The 15718-nt window shown below is 61.0% G+C and overlaps 1 protein-coding gene across 1 annotated transcript; it reads right to left on the bottom strand.

The window, feature by feature from the left end:
- Nucleotides 1-648: 648 nt before the first annotated feature.
- On the bottom strand, nt 649-15318 carry LOC137465881 (cyclin-dependent kinase 16-like; the record flags this gene model as incomplete). The annotated part of the gene is made up of 9 exons (XM_068177877.1): nt 15181-15318; nt 11704-11828; nt 10353-10454; nt 9683-9739; nt 7027-7141; nt 5729-5823; nt 4108-4170; nt 2492-2615; nt 649-1078 (listed from the first exon to the last, which is right to left on the bottom strand). Coding segments are annotated over exons 1-9 (1220 nt in total), but the record flags the coding sequence as incomplete, so codon positions are not given.
- Nucleotides 15319-15718: the final 400 nt, after the last annotated feature.

Here is a 15718-nt window from a genome sequence, read left to right as displayed (position 1 = left end):
CCATCCCAGTGAATCCCGGTGCCCATCCCAGTGAATCCCAGTGAATCCCAGTGAATTCCAGTGCCCATCCCAGTCCATCCCGGTGCCCATCCCGGTGCCCATCGCGGTGCCCACCACATGTCGATCTGGGTGCTGTACTCGGTGGAGCCCAGCAGGATGTGCCCATCCCAGTGAATCCCAGTGAATCCCAGTGCCCATCCCAGTGAATCCCAGTGCCCATCCCAGTGAATCCCAGTAAATCCCAGTGCCCATCCCAGTCCATCCCGGTGCCCATCGCGGTGCCCATCACGGTGCCCATCGCGGTGCCCACCACATGTCGATCTGGGTGCTGTACTCGGTGGAGCCCAGCAGGATGTGCCCATCCCAGTGAATCCCAGTGCCCATCCCAGTGCCCATCCCAGTGAATCCCAGTGAATCCCGGTGAATCCCAGCCCATCCCGGTGCCCATCCCGGTGCCCCTAGCTGTGCCCATCCCGGTGCCCACCACGTTGATCTGGGTGCTGTACTCGGTGGAGCCCAGCAGGATGTGCCCATCCCAGTGAATCCCAGTGAATCCCAGTGAATCCCAGTGCCCATCCCGGTGCCCCTGGCTGTGCCCATCCCGGTGCCCATCGCGGTGCCCATCGCGGTGCCCATCGCAGTGCCCACCACATGTCGATCTGGGTGCTGTACTCGGTGGAGCCCAGCAGGATGTGCCCATCCCAGTGAATCCCAGTGAATCCCAGTGCCCATCCCAGTGAATCCCAGTGAATCCCAGCCCATCCCGGTGCCAATCCCAGTCCATCCCCTGGCTGTGCCCATCGCGGTGCCCATCCCGGTGCCCACCACATGTCGATCTGGGTGCTGTACTCGGTGGAGCCCAGCAGGATGTGCCCATCCCAGTGAATCCCAGTGCCCATCCCAGTCCATCCCGGTGCCCCTGGCTGTGCCCATCGCGGTGCCCATCGCGGTGCCCACCACATGTCGATCTGGGTGCTGTACTCGGTGGAGCCCAGCAGGATGTCGGGCGGGCGGTACCACAGCGTCACCACCTCGCTGGAGAACGTCTTGGTGGGGATGGACTTGGCCCGGGCCAGGCCTGGGGGCACCAAACGGGTCAGGGGGCACCAAATGGGGCTGGGGGCACCAAATGGGGCTGGGGGCACCAAATGGGCAGGGGGCACCAAATGGGTCAGGGGGCACCAAATGGGGCAGGGGGAACCAAATGGGTCAGGGGGCACCAAATGGGTCAGGGGGGCAGGAAATGGGGCAGGGGGCACCAAACGGGTCAGGGGGCACCAAATGGGTCAGGGGGCACCAAACGGGTCAGGGGGCACCAAACGGGTCAGGGGGCACCAAAGGGGGCTGGGGGCACCAAAGGGGGCTGGGGGGGGCACCAAATGGGGCAGGGGGCACCAAATGGGGCAGGGGGCACCAAATGGGGCTGGGGGCACCAAATGGGGCAGGGGGCAGGAAATGGGGCAGGGGGCACCAAAGGGGGCTGGGGGCACAAAAGGGGGCTGGGGGCAGGAAATGGGTCAGGGGGCACCAAATGGGGCAGGGGGCACCAAAGGGGTCAGGGGGCACCAAACGGGGCAGGGGGCACCAAAGGGGGCAGGGGGGCACCAAAGGGGTCAGGGGGGCAGGAAATGGGGCAGGGGGTCACCAAATCGGGCTGGGGGGCACCAGATCAGGTTTTTGGGGTGCCAGGGCAGGTTTTTGGGGTGCCAGATCAGTTTTTGGGGTCCCAGGTGAAGTTTTTGGGGTGCCAGGGCAGTTTTTGGACTCCCAGGTGAAGTTTTTGGGGTGCCAGATCAGGTTTTTGGGGTCCCAGGTGAAGTTTTTGGGGTGCCAGATCAGGTTTTTGGGGTGCCAGGGCAGGTTTTGGGGTGCCAGATCAGGTTTTTGGGGTGCCCTGACCGAAATCGGCCAGTTTCAGGTCCCCGCGGCGGCTGAGCAGATCCTGGGAAGGTTCATGGCTTTTTGGGGGTTTTATGGGTTTCTGAGGGGGTTTTGGGGGGATTTTGGGGTCCCAGGTGAAGTTTTTGGGGTCCCAGGGCAGTTTTTGGGGTGCCAGGGCAGTTTTGGGGTGCCAGGGCAGGTTTTTGGGGTGCCCTGACCGAAATCGGCCAGTTTCAGGTCCCCGCGGCGGCTGAGCAGATCCTGGGAAGGTTCATGGCTTTTTGGGGTTTTTATGGGTTTCTGAGGGGGTTTTGGGGGGATTTTGGGGTCCCAGGTGAAGTTTTTGGGGTGCCAGGGCAGTTTTTGGGGTCCCAGGTGAAGTTTTTGGGGTGCCCTGACCGAAATCTGCCAGTTTCAGGTCCCCGCGGCGGCTGAGCAGATCCTGGGAAGGTTCATGGATTTTTGGGGGTTTTATGGGTTTCTGAGGGGGTTTTGGGGTGCCAGATCAGGTTTTTGGGGTGCCAGGTGAAGTTTTTGGGGTGCCAGGGCAGGTTTTTGGGGTGCCAGGGCAGTTTTTGGGGTGCCAGGGCAGTTTTTGGGGTGCCCTGACCGAAATCTGCCAGTTTCAGGTCCCCGCGGCGGCTGAGCAGGAGGTTCTGGGGTTTGAGGTCGCGGTGCAGAACCTTGTGGCGGTGGCAGAAGGCGAGACCCCGCAGGAGCTGGAAGAGGAACAGCTGCCCCCCAAAAAAACGGGCTGGGGACCCTCGGGGACAGACAGGGGACACAGGGACAGACAGACAGACAGGGACAGACAGACAGACAGGGACAGACAGACAGGGACAGACAGGGACAGACAGACAGGGACAGACAGGGACAGACAGGGACAGACAGACAGACAGGGACAGACAGACAGGGACAGACAAGGACAGAGAGGGACAGAGAGGGACAGACAGACAGACAGGGACAGACAGACAGGGACAGACAGGGACAGAGAGGGACAGACAGACAGGAGACAGACAGGGGACAGAGACGGACAGACAGGGACAGACAGGGACAGACAGACAGGGACAGACAGACAGACAGGGACAGACAGGGACAGACAGGGACAGAGAGGGACAGACAGGGGACACAGGGACAGACAGACAGACAGGGACAGACAGGGACAGACAGACAGACAGGGACAGACAGGGACAGACAGACAGGGACAGACAGACAGACAGGGACAGACAGGGACAGACAGGGACAGACAGGGACAGACAGGGACAGACAGACAGGGGACAGAGAGGGGACAGACAGGGGACACAGGGACAGACAGACAGACAGGGACAGACAGGGACAGACAGACAGGGGACAGACAGACAGGGACAGACAGACAGGGACAGACAGGGACAGACAGACAGGGACAGACAGACAGGGACAGACAGGGACAGACAGGGACAGAGAGGGACAGACAGGGACAGACAGGGACAGACAGACAGGGACAGACAGACAGACAGGGACAGACAGGGACAGACAGACAGACAGGGACAGACAGGGGACACAGGGACAGACAGACAGACAGGGACAGACAGACAGGGACAGACAGACAGACAGGGACAGACAGGGGACACAGGGACAGACGGACAGACAGGGACAGACAGACAGGGGACACTTGGGGACACACCCTGTCTCTCTGTGGTTCCTAAACCTCCCTGGGAGACACCAGAGACCCCAAAATCTCCCCAAAATCCCCCCAAAATCCCCTAAATTCCACCAAAACCTCCCCAAAATCCCCCCAAAATTCCTCCAAAATCCCCCAAATTTCCCCCCAAATCCCCCCAAAATCCCCCCAAAATCCCCTAAAATCCACCCAAAATTCCCAAAATCCACCCAAACACCCCAAAATCCCCCAAAATCCCCCCAAAATCCCGTAAAATCCCCCCAAAATTCCCAAAATCCACCCAAACACTCCAAAATCCCCCAAATTTCCCCCCAAAATCCCCCCAAAATCCCCTAAAATCCCCCCAAAATTCCCCAAATCCCCCCAAACACCCCAAAATCCCCCAAATTTCCATCCAAATCCCCCCAAAATCCCCTAAAATCCCCCCAAAATCCCCTAAAATCCCCTAAAATCCACCCAAAATCCCCCCAAAATCCCCCCAAAATTCCCCAAATCTCCCCAAATCCCCCCAAAATTCCCCAATCCCCCCAGAATCCGCCGGAAGCCCGCAGGCCCCAGGCCCTCACCCTGACGTTGTGCATGCTGATGACGCTCCCGCAGTCATCCAGGTACTGCTTCAGGTCCCGGTCCTGGGGGGAAAAAAGAGGAAAATCCCAAATTTTGGGGGTCCCGGGGGGTCCCGGAGAGCCCCTGCAGGGAATTCCGGGGTCAGGGGGGATTTTGGGGGGATTCCGGGGTGATTTCAGGATGAATTCGGGGTGGATTTGGGGGGATTTTGGGGTGGATTTTGGGTGGATTTTGGGGTGGATTTGGGGATGGATTTTGAGGTGGATTTGGGGGGGATTTGGGGAGGATTTGGGGTCGATTTTGGGGTGGATTTGGGGTGGATTTAAAGTGATTTTGGGAGATTTAGGGGTGGTTTTGGGTGGATTTGGGGTGGATTTTGGGGTGGATTTGGGGTGATTTTGGGGTGGATTTAGGGTGGATTTGGGGTGGATTTTGGGGTGGATTTTAGGGTGGATTTCAGGGGGATTTGGGTGATTTTGGGTGGATTTGGGGTGATTTTGGGGTGATTTTGGGGTGGATTTGGGGTGGATTTTGGGATGGATTTGGGGTGGGTTTTGGGGTGAATTTGAAGTGATTTTGGGAGATTTAGGGGTGGTTTTGGGGTGATTTTGGGGTGGATTTGGGGTGGATTTGGGGTGGATTTGGGGTGGGTTTTGAGGGTGCATTTGGGGTGATTTTGGGGTGGATTTGGGGTGGATTTTGGGGGGATTTTGGGGTGAATTTAAAGTGATTTTGGGAGATTTAGGGTTTTGGGTGGATTTTGGGGTGGATTTGGGGTGGATTTGGGGTGATTTTGGGGTGGATTTAAAGTGATTTTGGCAGATTTTGGGTGGATTTTGGGGTGATTTTGGGGTGGATTTTGGGGTGATTTTGGGATGGATTTGGGATGGATTTTGGGGTGATTTTGGGGTGGATTTAAAGTGATTTTGGGAGATTTAGGGGTGGTTTTGGGGTCGATTTTGGGGTGGATTTGGGTGGATTTGGGGTGGATTTGGGGTGGGTTTTAGGGTGATTTTAGGGTGAATTTGAAGTGATTTTGGGAGATTTAGGGGTTGTTTTGGGGTTGATTTTGGGGTGGATTTAAAGTGATTTTGGGAGATTTAGGGGTGGTTTTGGGGTCGATTTTGGGGTGGTTTTGGGGTGGATTTGGCGTGGATTTGGGGTGGATTTTAGGGTGATTTTAGGGTGAATTTGAAGAAATTTTGGGAGATTTAGGGGTGGTTTTGGGGTGATTTTGGGATGGATTTGGGCTGGTTTTGGGGAGGATTTGGGGTGGATTTTGGGGTGGATTTTGGGGTGAATTTCAGGGGGATTTGGGTGATTTTGGGTGGATTTGGGGTGGATCTGGGGTGGATCTGGGGTGGATTTGGGGGGGATTTGAAGTGATTTTGGGAGATTTAGGGGTGGTTTTGGGGTGATTTTGGGGTGAATTTTGGGGGATTTTGGGGTGAATTTTGGGGTGAATTTTGGGTGAATTTTGCAGTGAACTTTGGGGTGATTTGGGGGATTTAGGGTTGAACTTTGGGGCATTTTGGGGTGAATTTGGGGTGAATTTTGGGGCATTTTGGGATGAATTTTGGGGCATTTTGGGGTGAATTTGGGGTGAATTTTGGGGCTCACCAGGTACTCGAAGACCAGCGTCAGGCACTGCGGCGTGTGCACGATGTCGTGCAGCGTCACCACGTTGGCGTGCTTGAGATCCCGCAGCAGCGACACTGCGGGGACGCCGGGGGGGACAGGGGACAGCAGCGGGGACATCGGGGACACGGGGACATCGGGGACATCGGGGACATTGGGGACATCGGGGACACGGGGACACGGGAGGGGACACGGGAGGGGACACGGGAGGGGACACCGGAGCTCAGTGGCCTCAGCCCTCGTGGGAGCCACCCCCAGACCGCCCTGAGCCCTCCCCACCACAGCCACCCTCGGTGTCCCCAAGGTGTCCCCAAGGTGTCCTCAATGTCCCCAGGGTGTCCCCAATGTCCCCAGGGTGTCCCCAGGGTGTCCCCAATGTCCCCAGGGTGTCCCCAGGGTGTCCCCAGTGTCCCCAGGGTGTCCCCAATGTCCCCAGTGTCCCCACGGTGTCCCCAAGGTGTCCCCAATGTCCCCAGGGTGTCCCCAGGGTGTCCCCAGTGTCCCCAGTGTGTCCCAAATGTCCCCAGTGTCCCCAACGTGTCCCCAAGGTGTCCCCAATGTCCCCAAGGTGTCCCCAAGGTGTCCCAAATGTCCCCATGGTGTCCCCAGTGTCCCCAATGTCCCCAGTGTCCCCAGGGTGTCCCCAGGGTGTCCCCAGTGTCCCACCCTCGCGGATGGCCGTGCAGGCTGTGTTCCCAAGGTGTCCCCAGTGTCCCCAGGGTGTCCCCAATGTCCCCATGGTGTCCCCAGTGTCCCCAGTGTCCCACTCTTGCAGATGGCTGTGCAGGCTGTGTCCCCAATGTCCCCAAGGTGTCCCCGGGGTGTCCCCAGGGTGTCCTCAGGGTGTCCCCAGTGTCCCCACGGTGTCCCCAATGTCCCCAGGGTGTCCCCAGGGTGTCCCCAATGTCCCCAGGGTGTCCCCAGTGTCCCCAGGGTATCCCCAGGGTGTCCCCAGTGTCCCCAGGGTGTCCCAAATGTCCCCATGGTGTCCCCAGTGTCCCCAGGGTGTCCCCAGGGTGTCCCCAGTGTCCCCAGGGTGTCCCCAGTGTCCCACCCTCGCGGATGGCCGTGCAGGCTGTGTCCCCATGTCCCCATTGTGTCCCCATGGTGTCCCCATTGTGTCCCCAGGGTGTCCCCAGTGCCCCACCCTCGCAGATGGCCGTGCAGTCTGTGTCCCCAAGGTGTCCCCAAATGTCCCCAGGGTGTCCCCAGTGTCCCCAGGGTGTCCCCAGTGTCCCCAGGGTGTCCCCAATGTCCCCAGGGTGTCCCCAGGGTCCCACCCTCGCGGATGGCCGTGCAGGGCGCCCCCTCCTCGTGCTCCAGCCGGATTTCCTTCAGCGCCACCAGGTTCTCGGTCAGCTTGCTGCGGCCCTTGTACACCGTGGCGTACGTGCCCTGGGGACACAACGGGGACATGGGGACATCATCAGGGACATCATCAGGGACATCGGGGACATCACCAGGGACACCTGTACACCATGGCGTATGTGCCCTGGGGACAGGGGACACAACGGGGACATGGGGACATGGGGACAGCAGGGACATCACCAGGGACATGGGGACATCACCAGGGACAGCAGGGACATCACCAGGGACATGGGGACATCACCAGGGACAGCAGGGACATCATCAGGGACACCTGTACACCGTGGCGTATGTGCCCTGGGGACACAACGGGGACATGGGGACATGGGGACATGGAGACATCATCAGGGACATGGGGACATCATCAGGGACATCACCAGGGACACCTGTACACCATGGCGTACGTGCCCTGGGGACATGGGACACAGGGACATGGGGACATGGGGACATCAGGGACATCACCAGGGACACCTGTACACCATGGCGTACGTGCCCTGGGGACACCATCAGGGACAAGGGGACATCACCAGGGACACAGGAACATCATGGCGTACGTGCCCTGGGGACATGGGGACATCAAGGACATCATCAGGGACATGGGGACATTATCAGGGACACCTGTATACCATGGCGTACGTGCCCTGGGGACAGGGGACACAACGGGGACATGGGGACATCAGGGACAGCAGGGAGAGCAGGGACATCACCAGGGACACGGGGACATCAGGGACATCGTCAGGGACATCGGGGACATCACCAGGGACACCTGTACACCATGGTGTACGTGCCCTGGGGACACAATGGGGACATGGGGACATCATCAGGGACACCAGTACACCTTGGTGTACATGCCCTGGGGACAGGGGACACGAGGACATGGGGACATCAGGGACAGTAGGGACATCATCAGGGACATGGGGACATCAAGGATATCATCAGGGACATGGGGACATCACCAGGGACACCTGTACACCGTGGCGTACGTGCCCTGGGGACACAATGGGGACATCAAGGACATCATCAGAGACATCACCAGGGACACCTGTACACCTTGGTGTATGTGCCCTGGGGACAGGGGACACGGGGACACGGGGACATGGGGACATCAGGGACAGCAGGGACATCACCAGGGACACGGGGACATCATGGCGTACGTGCCCTGGGGACAGCAGGGGACAGCAGGGACACTGGGGACACAGGGACGTGGGGGACACGGAGGTAACACAGGGGACACAGGTGACACCCAGGTGACACCCAGGTGACACCCAGGTGGCACAGGTGGCACAGATGACACAGATGACACAGATGACACAGATGACACAAGTGACACCCAGGTGGCACAGGTGACACCCAGGTGACAGCAGGCACACAGGTGACACAGGTGACACCCAGGTGACACAGGTGACACAGATAACACAGGTGGCACAGGTAGCACAGATGACACAGGTGACACCCAGGTGGCACAGGTGGCACAGATGACACAGATGACACAGATGACACAAGTGACACCCAGGTGGCACAGGTGACACCCAGGTGGCACAGGTGGCACAGATGACACAGATGACACAGATGACACAGGTGACACCCAGGTGACACAGGTGACAGGTGGCACACAGATGACACAGGTGACACCCAGGTGACAGGTGGCACACAGGTGACACAGGTGACACCCATGACACAGATGACACAGATGACACAAGTGACACCCAGGTGACACAGGTGACAGGTGGCACACAGGTGACACCCAGGTGACACCCAGGTGACACCCAGGTGGCACAGATGACACAGATGACACAGGTGGCACAGGTAGCACAGATGACACAGGTGGCACACAGGTGACACAGGTGACACAGGTGACACCCGGGTGACACAGGTGGCACAGGTAGCACAGATGACACAGGTGGCACACAGGTGACACAGGTGACACGCAGGTGACACAGGTAGCACAGGTGGTACATGTGACACAGGTGACACAGGTGACACAGGTGACACAGGTGACACAGGTGGCACAGATGACACAGGTGACACAGGTGACACAGGTGCCACCCAGGTGCCACCCAGGTGGCACAGGTGACACAGATGACACAGGTGACACAGGTGACACAGGTGGCACATGTGACACAGGTGACACCCAGGTGTCACAGGTGGCACAGATGACACAGATGACACAGATGACACAAGTGACACCCAGGTGGCACAGGTGACAGGTGGCACACAGATGACACAGGTGACACCCAGGTGACAGGTGGCACACAGGTGACACAGGTGACACCCAGGTGGCACAGGTGACACAGATGACACAGGTGACACAGGTGACACAGGTGGCACATGTGACACAGGTGACACCCAGGTGACACCCAGGTGACACAGGTGACACAGGTGACACCCAGGTGACACAGGTGGCAGAGATGACACAGATGACACAGGTGACACCCAGGTGGCACAGGTGACAGGTGGCACACAGATGACACAGGTGACACCCAGGTGGCACAGGTGACACCCAGGTGACAGGTGGCACACAGGTGACACCCAGGTGCCACCCAGGTGGCCCAGGTGGCCGCGTGCCCTCACCTCTCCCAGCTTGTCCAGCTTCACGTACGTCTCCAGCTTCCCGAAGCCGATTTCCGACTGCGGGGGGGGGAACGCCGTTACTGGGAGAACTGGGAGAACTGGGGCTCACCCCGGCCCTCCCGCTCCATACTGGCCCATACTGGTCCGTACTGGCCCACACTGGTTCATACTGGTCCATACTGGTCCATACTGGTCTATACTGGCCCTTACTGACCCTTACTGGCCCGTACTGGCCCATACTGGTCTATACCAGCCCATACTGGTCGATACCAGCCCATACTGGCCCATATCAGCCCATACTGGCCCATACTGGTCTATACCAGCCCATACTGGACCATGCTGGTCTATACCAGCCCATACTGGTCTATACCAGCCCATACTGGCCCATACTGGTCTATACCAGCCCATACTGGTCTATACCAGCCCATACTGGACCATGCTGGTCCATACCAGCCCATACTGGCCCGTACTGGCCCATACTGCCCCGTACTGGTCTGTACCAGCCCACACTGCCCCGTACTGCCCCATACTGGTCCGTACTGCCCCATACTGGTCCGTACTGCCCCGTACTGGTCCGTACTGGTCCGTACTGGTCCGTACCAGCCCACACTGCCCCGTACTGCCCCGTACTGCCCCGTACTGGTCCGTACTGGTCCGTACTGGTCCGTACCAGCGAGACGCGGCGCAGGCGGCGGCTCAGGGCCCCGGGCAGCCCCAGCCCCCCCTCGGGCAGGCGGGTGTCGGCGGGCAGGGACAGGCGCTTGGTGACGTCCTGGGGACGGGACAGCCCCGCTCGGGTCACACCGGGCTCCCAGTTCAGCCCAGTGCCATCCCAGTTCAGCCCAGCAATCCCAGTGCTCCCAGTTCAGCCCAGAGCCCTCCCAGTACAGCCTAGAGCCCTCCCAGTACAGCCCAGCACTCCCAGTTCAGCCCAGGGCCCTCCCAGTTCAGCCCAGCACTCCCAGTACAGCCCAGTGCCCTCCCAGTTCAGCCCAGTGCCCTCCCAGTTCAGCCCAGGGCCCTCCCAGTTCAGCCCAGCACTCCCAGTTCAGCCCAGTGCCATCCCAGTACAGTCAGTGCCCTCCCAGTTCAGCCCAGCACTCCCAGTACAGCCCAGCACTCCCAGTTCAGCCCAGTGCCCTCCCAGTACAGCCCAGCACTCCCAGTACAGCCCAGTGCCCTCCCGGTTCAGCCCAGTGCCCTCCCAGTTCAGCCCAGTCCCTCCCGGTTCAGCCCAGTGCCCTCCCAGTACAGCCCAGTGCCCTCCCAGTTCAGCCCAGAGCCCTCCCAGTACAGCCCAGGGCCCTCCCAGTACAGCCCAGCACTCCCAGTGCTCCCAGTTCAGCCCAGTCCCTTCCCGGTTCAGCCCAGTGCTCCCAGTTCAGCTCAGTTCAGCCCAGTACTTCCAGTCCCTCCCAGTCCCTCCCAGTCCCTCCCAGTTCCCCAGTCCCCCCCAGTTCCCCAGTCCCTCCCAGTCCCCCCCAGTTCCCCCAGTATCCCCAGTCCCCCTCCCAGTCTCCCAGTCCCCCCCCCAGTTCCCCAGTCCCCCCAGTTCCCCAGTCCCCCCAGTTCCCCAGTCCCTCCCAGTCCCCCCAGTTTCCCCAGTCCCCCCCAGTTTCCCCAGTCCCCCCAGTTCCCCAGTCCCTCCCAGTCCCCCCAGTTCCCCAGTCCCCCCAGTCCCCCCAGTATCCCCAGTCCCCCCAGTATCCCCAGTTCCCCCAGTTTCCCAGTCCCCCCAGTTCCCCAGTCCCCCCCAGTCCCCCCAGTTCCCCCAGTTTCCCAGTCCCTCCCAGTCCCCCCAGTTTCCCAGTTCCCCCAGTATCCCCAGTCCCCCCAGTATCCCCAGTTCCCCCAGTTTCCCAGTCCCCCCAGTATCCCCAGTCCCCCCAGTTCCCCAGTCCCTCCCAGTCCCCCCAGTTTCCCCAGTCCCCCCAGTTCCCCAGTCCCCCCAGTATCCCCAGTCCCCCCAGTCCCCCCAGTTCCCCAGTCCCTCCCAGTCTGCCCAGTTTGCCCAGTCCCACCTCGCAGGCGCCGTGCCGCGGGTGCTGCCGCAGCCGCACGGGCGACGCCACCTCCTCCGAGGACGTCCCCGAGGGGGGGTCGCTCTCCCCGTCCGACCCCATCCGGGCCTCGTCCCCCCCGGGCTCTGGGGGCACGGGGAGGGTCAGGGACCCCAAAACACCCGAAAGATCCCAAAAAAAAGCACCCCAAAATACCCCAAAACCACCCCAAACCACCCAAAATAGCCCAAAATAACCCCAAAACGCCCCGAAATATCCCAAAACCACCCCAAAATATCCCAAAACCACCCCAAAATATTCCAAAAACACCCCAATGTGTCCTGAAACAACTCAAAACCACCCCAGAATACCCCAAAACCACCCCAATGTCCCCCCCAATGTCCCCCAAACCCCTGGGACCCCCCCAATGTCCCCCCCATGTCCCCAGTGTCCCCCCCAATGTCCCCCCAGTGTCCCCAATGTCCCCCCCAAACCCCTGGGACCCCCCCATGTCCCCCCAAACCCCAGGGACCCCCCAATGTCCCCCCCCCAATGTCCCCACTGTCCCCCCCAATGTCCCCCCAATGTCCCCAATGTCCCCCCAATGTCCCCCCCAATGTCCCCACTGTCCCCCCAATGTCCCCAATGTCCCCCGTAATGTCCCCCAAACCCCAGGGACCCCCCAATGTCCCCCCCCCAATGTCCCCCCCAGTGTCCCCAATGTCCCCCCCAAACCCCTGGGACCCCCCCATGTCCCCCCCAGTGTCCCCCCCAGTGTCCCCCCCAGTGTCCCCCCAATGTCCCCAGTGTCCCCCCAAACCCCATGTCCCCCCACTGTCCCCCCCAATGTCCCCAATGTCCCCCCCAATGTCCCCAATGTCCCCCCCAATGTCCCCCCAGTGTCCCCAATGTCCCCCCCAAACCCCGTGTCCCCCCCATGTCCCCCCCAATGTCCCCACTGTCCCCCCCAATGTCCCCAATGTCCCCCCAATGTCCCCCCCAATGTCCCCAATGTCCCCCCCCAATGTCCCCCCCAATGTCCCCCCCAATGTCCCCAATGTCCCCCCCAGTGTCCCCCCCAGTGTTCCCAATGTCCCCCCACAATGTCCCCACTGTCCCCCCCAATGTCCCCAGTGTCCCCCCCAAACCCCGTGTCCCCCCCAGTGTCCCCTTAATGTCCCCAGTGTCCCCCCCCAAACCCCGTGTCCCCCCCAGTGTCCCCCCCAATGTCCCCCCCAATGTCCCCAATGTCCCCCCAAACCCCGTGTCCCCCCCAATGTCCCCACTGTCCCCCCCAAACCCCGTGTCCCCCCCCGTGTCCCCCCAAACCCCGTGTCCCCCCCAGTGTCCCCCCCAATGTCCCCCCAATGTCCCCTCAATGTCCCCCCCAGTGTCCCCAGTGTCCCCCCAATGTCCCCCCAGTGTCCCCAATGTCCCCTCCAAACCCCTGGGACCCCCCACATGTCCCCCCAATGTCCCCCCCAGTGTCCCCAATGTCCCCCCCACTGTCCCCCCCAATGTCCCCAGTGTCCCCCCCAAACCCCTGGGACCCCCCAGTGTCCCCCCCAATGTCCCCAATGTCCCCCCAATGTCCCCCCCAAACCCCATGTCCCCCCCAATGTCCCCCCCAGTGTCCCCCCCAGTGTCCCCAATGTCCCCCCAATGTCCCCTCAATGTCCCCCCCAGTGTCCCCAGTGTCCCCCCAATGTCCCCCCAGTGTCCCCAATGTCCCCCCAGTGTCCCCAGTGTCCCCCCAATGTCCCCCCAGTGTCCCCAATGTCCCCCCAGTGTCCCCAATGTCCCCTCCAAACCCCTGGGACCCCCCACATGTCCCCCCCAATGTCCCCAATGTCCCCCCCCATGTCCCCCCCAAACCCCGTGTCCCCCCCAGTGTCCCCCCCAATGTCCCCAGTGTCCCCCCCAAACCCCTGGGACCCCCCAGTGTCCCCCCAAACCCAGTGTCCCCCCCATGTCCCCATTCGGGGACCGCAGGTGACACGGGGACAGCGCCTGGCTGGTGGCACCGGGGACAGGTGGTGGCACCTGGGGGGGCACCGGGGACAGGACACGGGGACAGATGGACGGACACGGGGGGGGGACAGGGGACAGATGGGGAGGGGGGGACACGGGGGGGACCCCCGGCTCTTAAAGGGGCCGTGTCCTGCTGGGGGGGGGGCTTAAAGGGACAGGCACCCAAAATGTGCTCCGCATTGGGTTCTTAAAGGGACAGGCACCTCAAAATGTGCTCCGCATTGGGTTCTTAAAGGGACAGGCACCTCAAAATGTGCCCCCCCGCCTCGGGTTCTTAAAGGGACAGGCACCCCAAAATGTGCCCCGCCTCGGGTTCTTAAAGGGACAGGCACCCCAAAATGTGCCCCCCATCGGGTTCTTAAAGGGACAGGCACCTCAAAATGTGCCCCCCATTGGGTTCTTAAAGGGACAGGCACCCAAAATGTGCCCCCCCGCCTCGGGTTCTTAAAGGGACAGGCACCTCAAAATGTGCCCCCCATTGGGTTCTTAAAGGGACAGGCACCCAAAATGTGCTCCGCATTGGGTTCTTAAAGGGACAGGCACCTCAAAATAGCCCCCAGCCCCCAGCTTCTTAAAGGGCCAGGCACCCGTAACCCAGCCCCCACCTTCTTAAAGGGCCAGGCACGCATAACCCAGCCCCCACCTTCTTAAAGGGCCAGGCACCACCAAACCTTCCCCCACCTTCTTAAAGGGCCAGGTGCCCCTAACCCAGCCCCCACCTTCTTAAAGGGCCAGACACCCCTAACCCTGACCCAACCTTCTTAAAGGGCCAGGCACCCCCAATCTGCTCCATCTTAAAGGGCCAGGCACCCCTAACCCTGACCCAACCTTCCTAAAGGGCCAGGCACCCCCAATCTGCTCCTTCTTAAAGGGCCAGACACCCCTAACCCAGACCCAACCTTCTTAAAGGGCCAGGCACCCCTAACCCTGTCCCAACCGTCTTAAAGGGCCAGACACCCCTAACCCAGACCCAACTGTCTTAAAGGGCCAGGCACCCCTAACCCTGTCCCAACCGTCTTAAAGGGCCAGACACTCCTAACCCAGACCCAACCTTCTTAAAGGGCCAGGCACCCCTAACCGTGACCCAACCGTCTTAAAGGGCCAGGCACCCCTAACCGTGACCCAACCGTTTAAAGGGCCAGGGACCCCTAACCCTATCCCAACCGTTTAAAGGGCCAGACACCCCTAACCCTGTCCCAACCTTCTTAAAGAGCCAGGCACCCCTAACCCTGACCCAACTGTCTTAAAGGGCCAGACACCCCTAACCCAGACCCAACCGTTTAAAGGGCCAGGCACCCCTAACCGTGACCCAACTGTTTAAAGGGCCAGGCACCCCTAACCCTGACCCAACCGTTTAAAGGGCCAGGCACCCCCAATCCGCTCCTTCTTAAAGGGCCAGTGCTCCACTTGGGGGGGGCGGGGCTCGCTGCGGGGGGGCGGGGCCCCCCTTAAAGGGCCAGCGCTCACCGCTGTCGCTGCCGGCGCCGTCGCGGGGCTCCCCCAGGCCCTTGTCGGGGGCGCGGCCCCCCCGCAGCGTCATGGACAGCTGCCGCTTGATCTTCTTCATCCGGTCCATGGCCAGCTCTGCGGGCAACACACGTGAGCACAGCCGGGCACAGCCGGGCACAGCCGGGCACAGCTGGGTACAGCTGGGTACAGCTGGGTACAGGTGGGTACAGCTGGGTACAGCTGGGTACAGGTGGGTACAGCTGGGTACAGCCTGAGCACAGCTGGGTACAGCTGGGTACAGCCGGGTACAGCTGGGTACAGCTGGGTACAGCCGGGCACAGCCGGGCACAGCCGGGCACAGCTGGGTACAGCTGGGTACAGCCGGGCACAGCCGGGCACAGCTGGGTACAGCTGGGTACAGCTGGGTACAGCCTGAGCACAGCTGGGTACAGCTGGGTACAGCTGGGTACAGGTGGGTACAGCTGGGTACAGCCTGAGCACACCTGAGCACAGCCGGGCACAGCCGGGTACAGCCTGAGCACACCTGAGCACAGCT

This window comes from Anomalospiza imberbis, unplaced genomic scaffold (assembly GCF_031753505.1).
Source record: "Anomalospiza imberbis isolate Cuckoo-Finch-1a 21T00152 unplaced genomic scaffold, ASM3175350v1 scaffold_1162, whole genome shotgun sequence".
In the NCBI taxonomy this organism is placed as follows: Eukaryota; Metazoa; Chordata; class Aves; order Passeriformes; family Viduidae; genus Anomalospiza; species Anomalospiza imberbis.
This window is presented reverse-complemented; position numbering and strand designations above follow the sequence as displayed.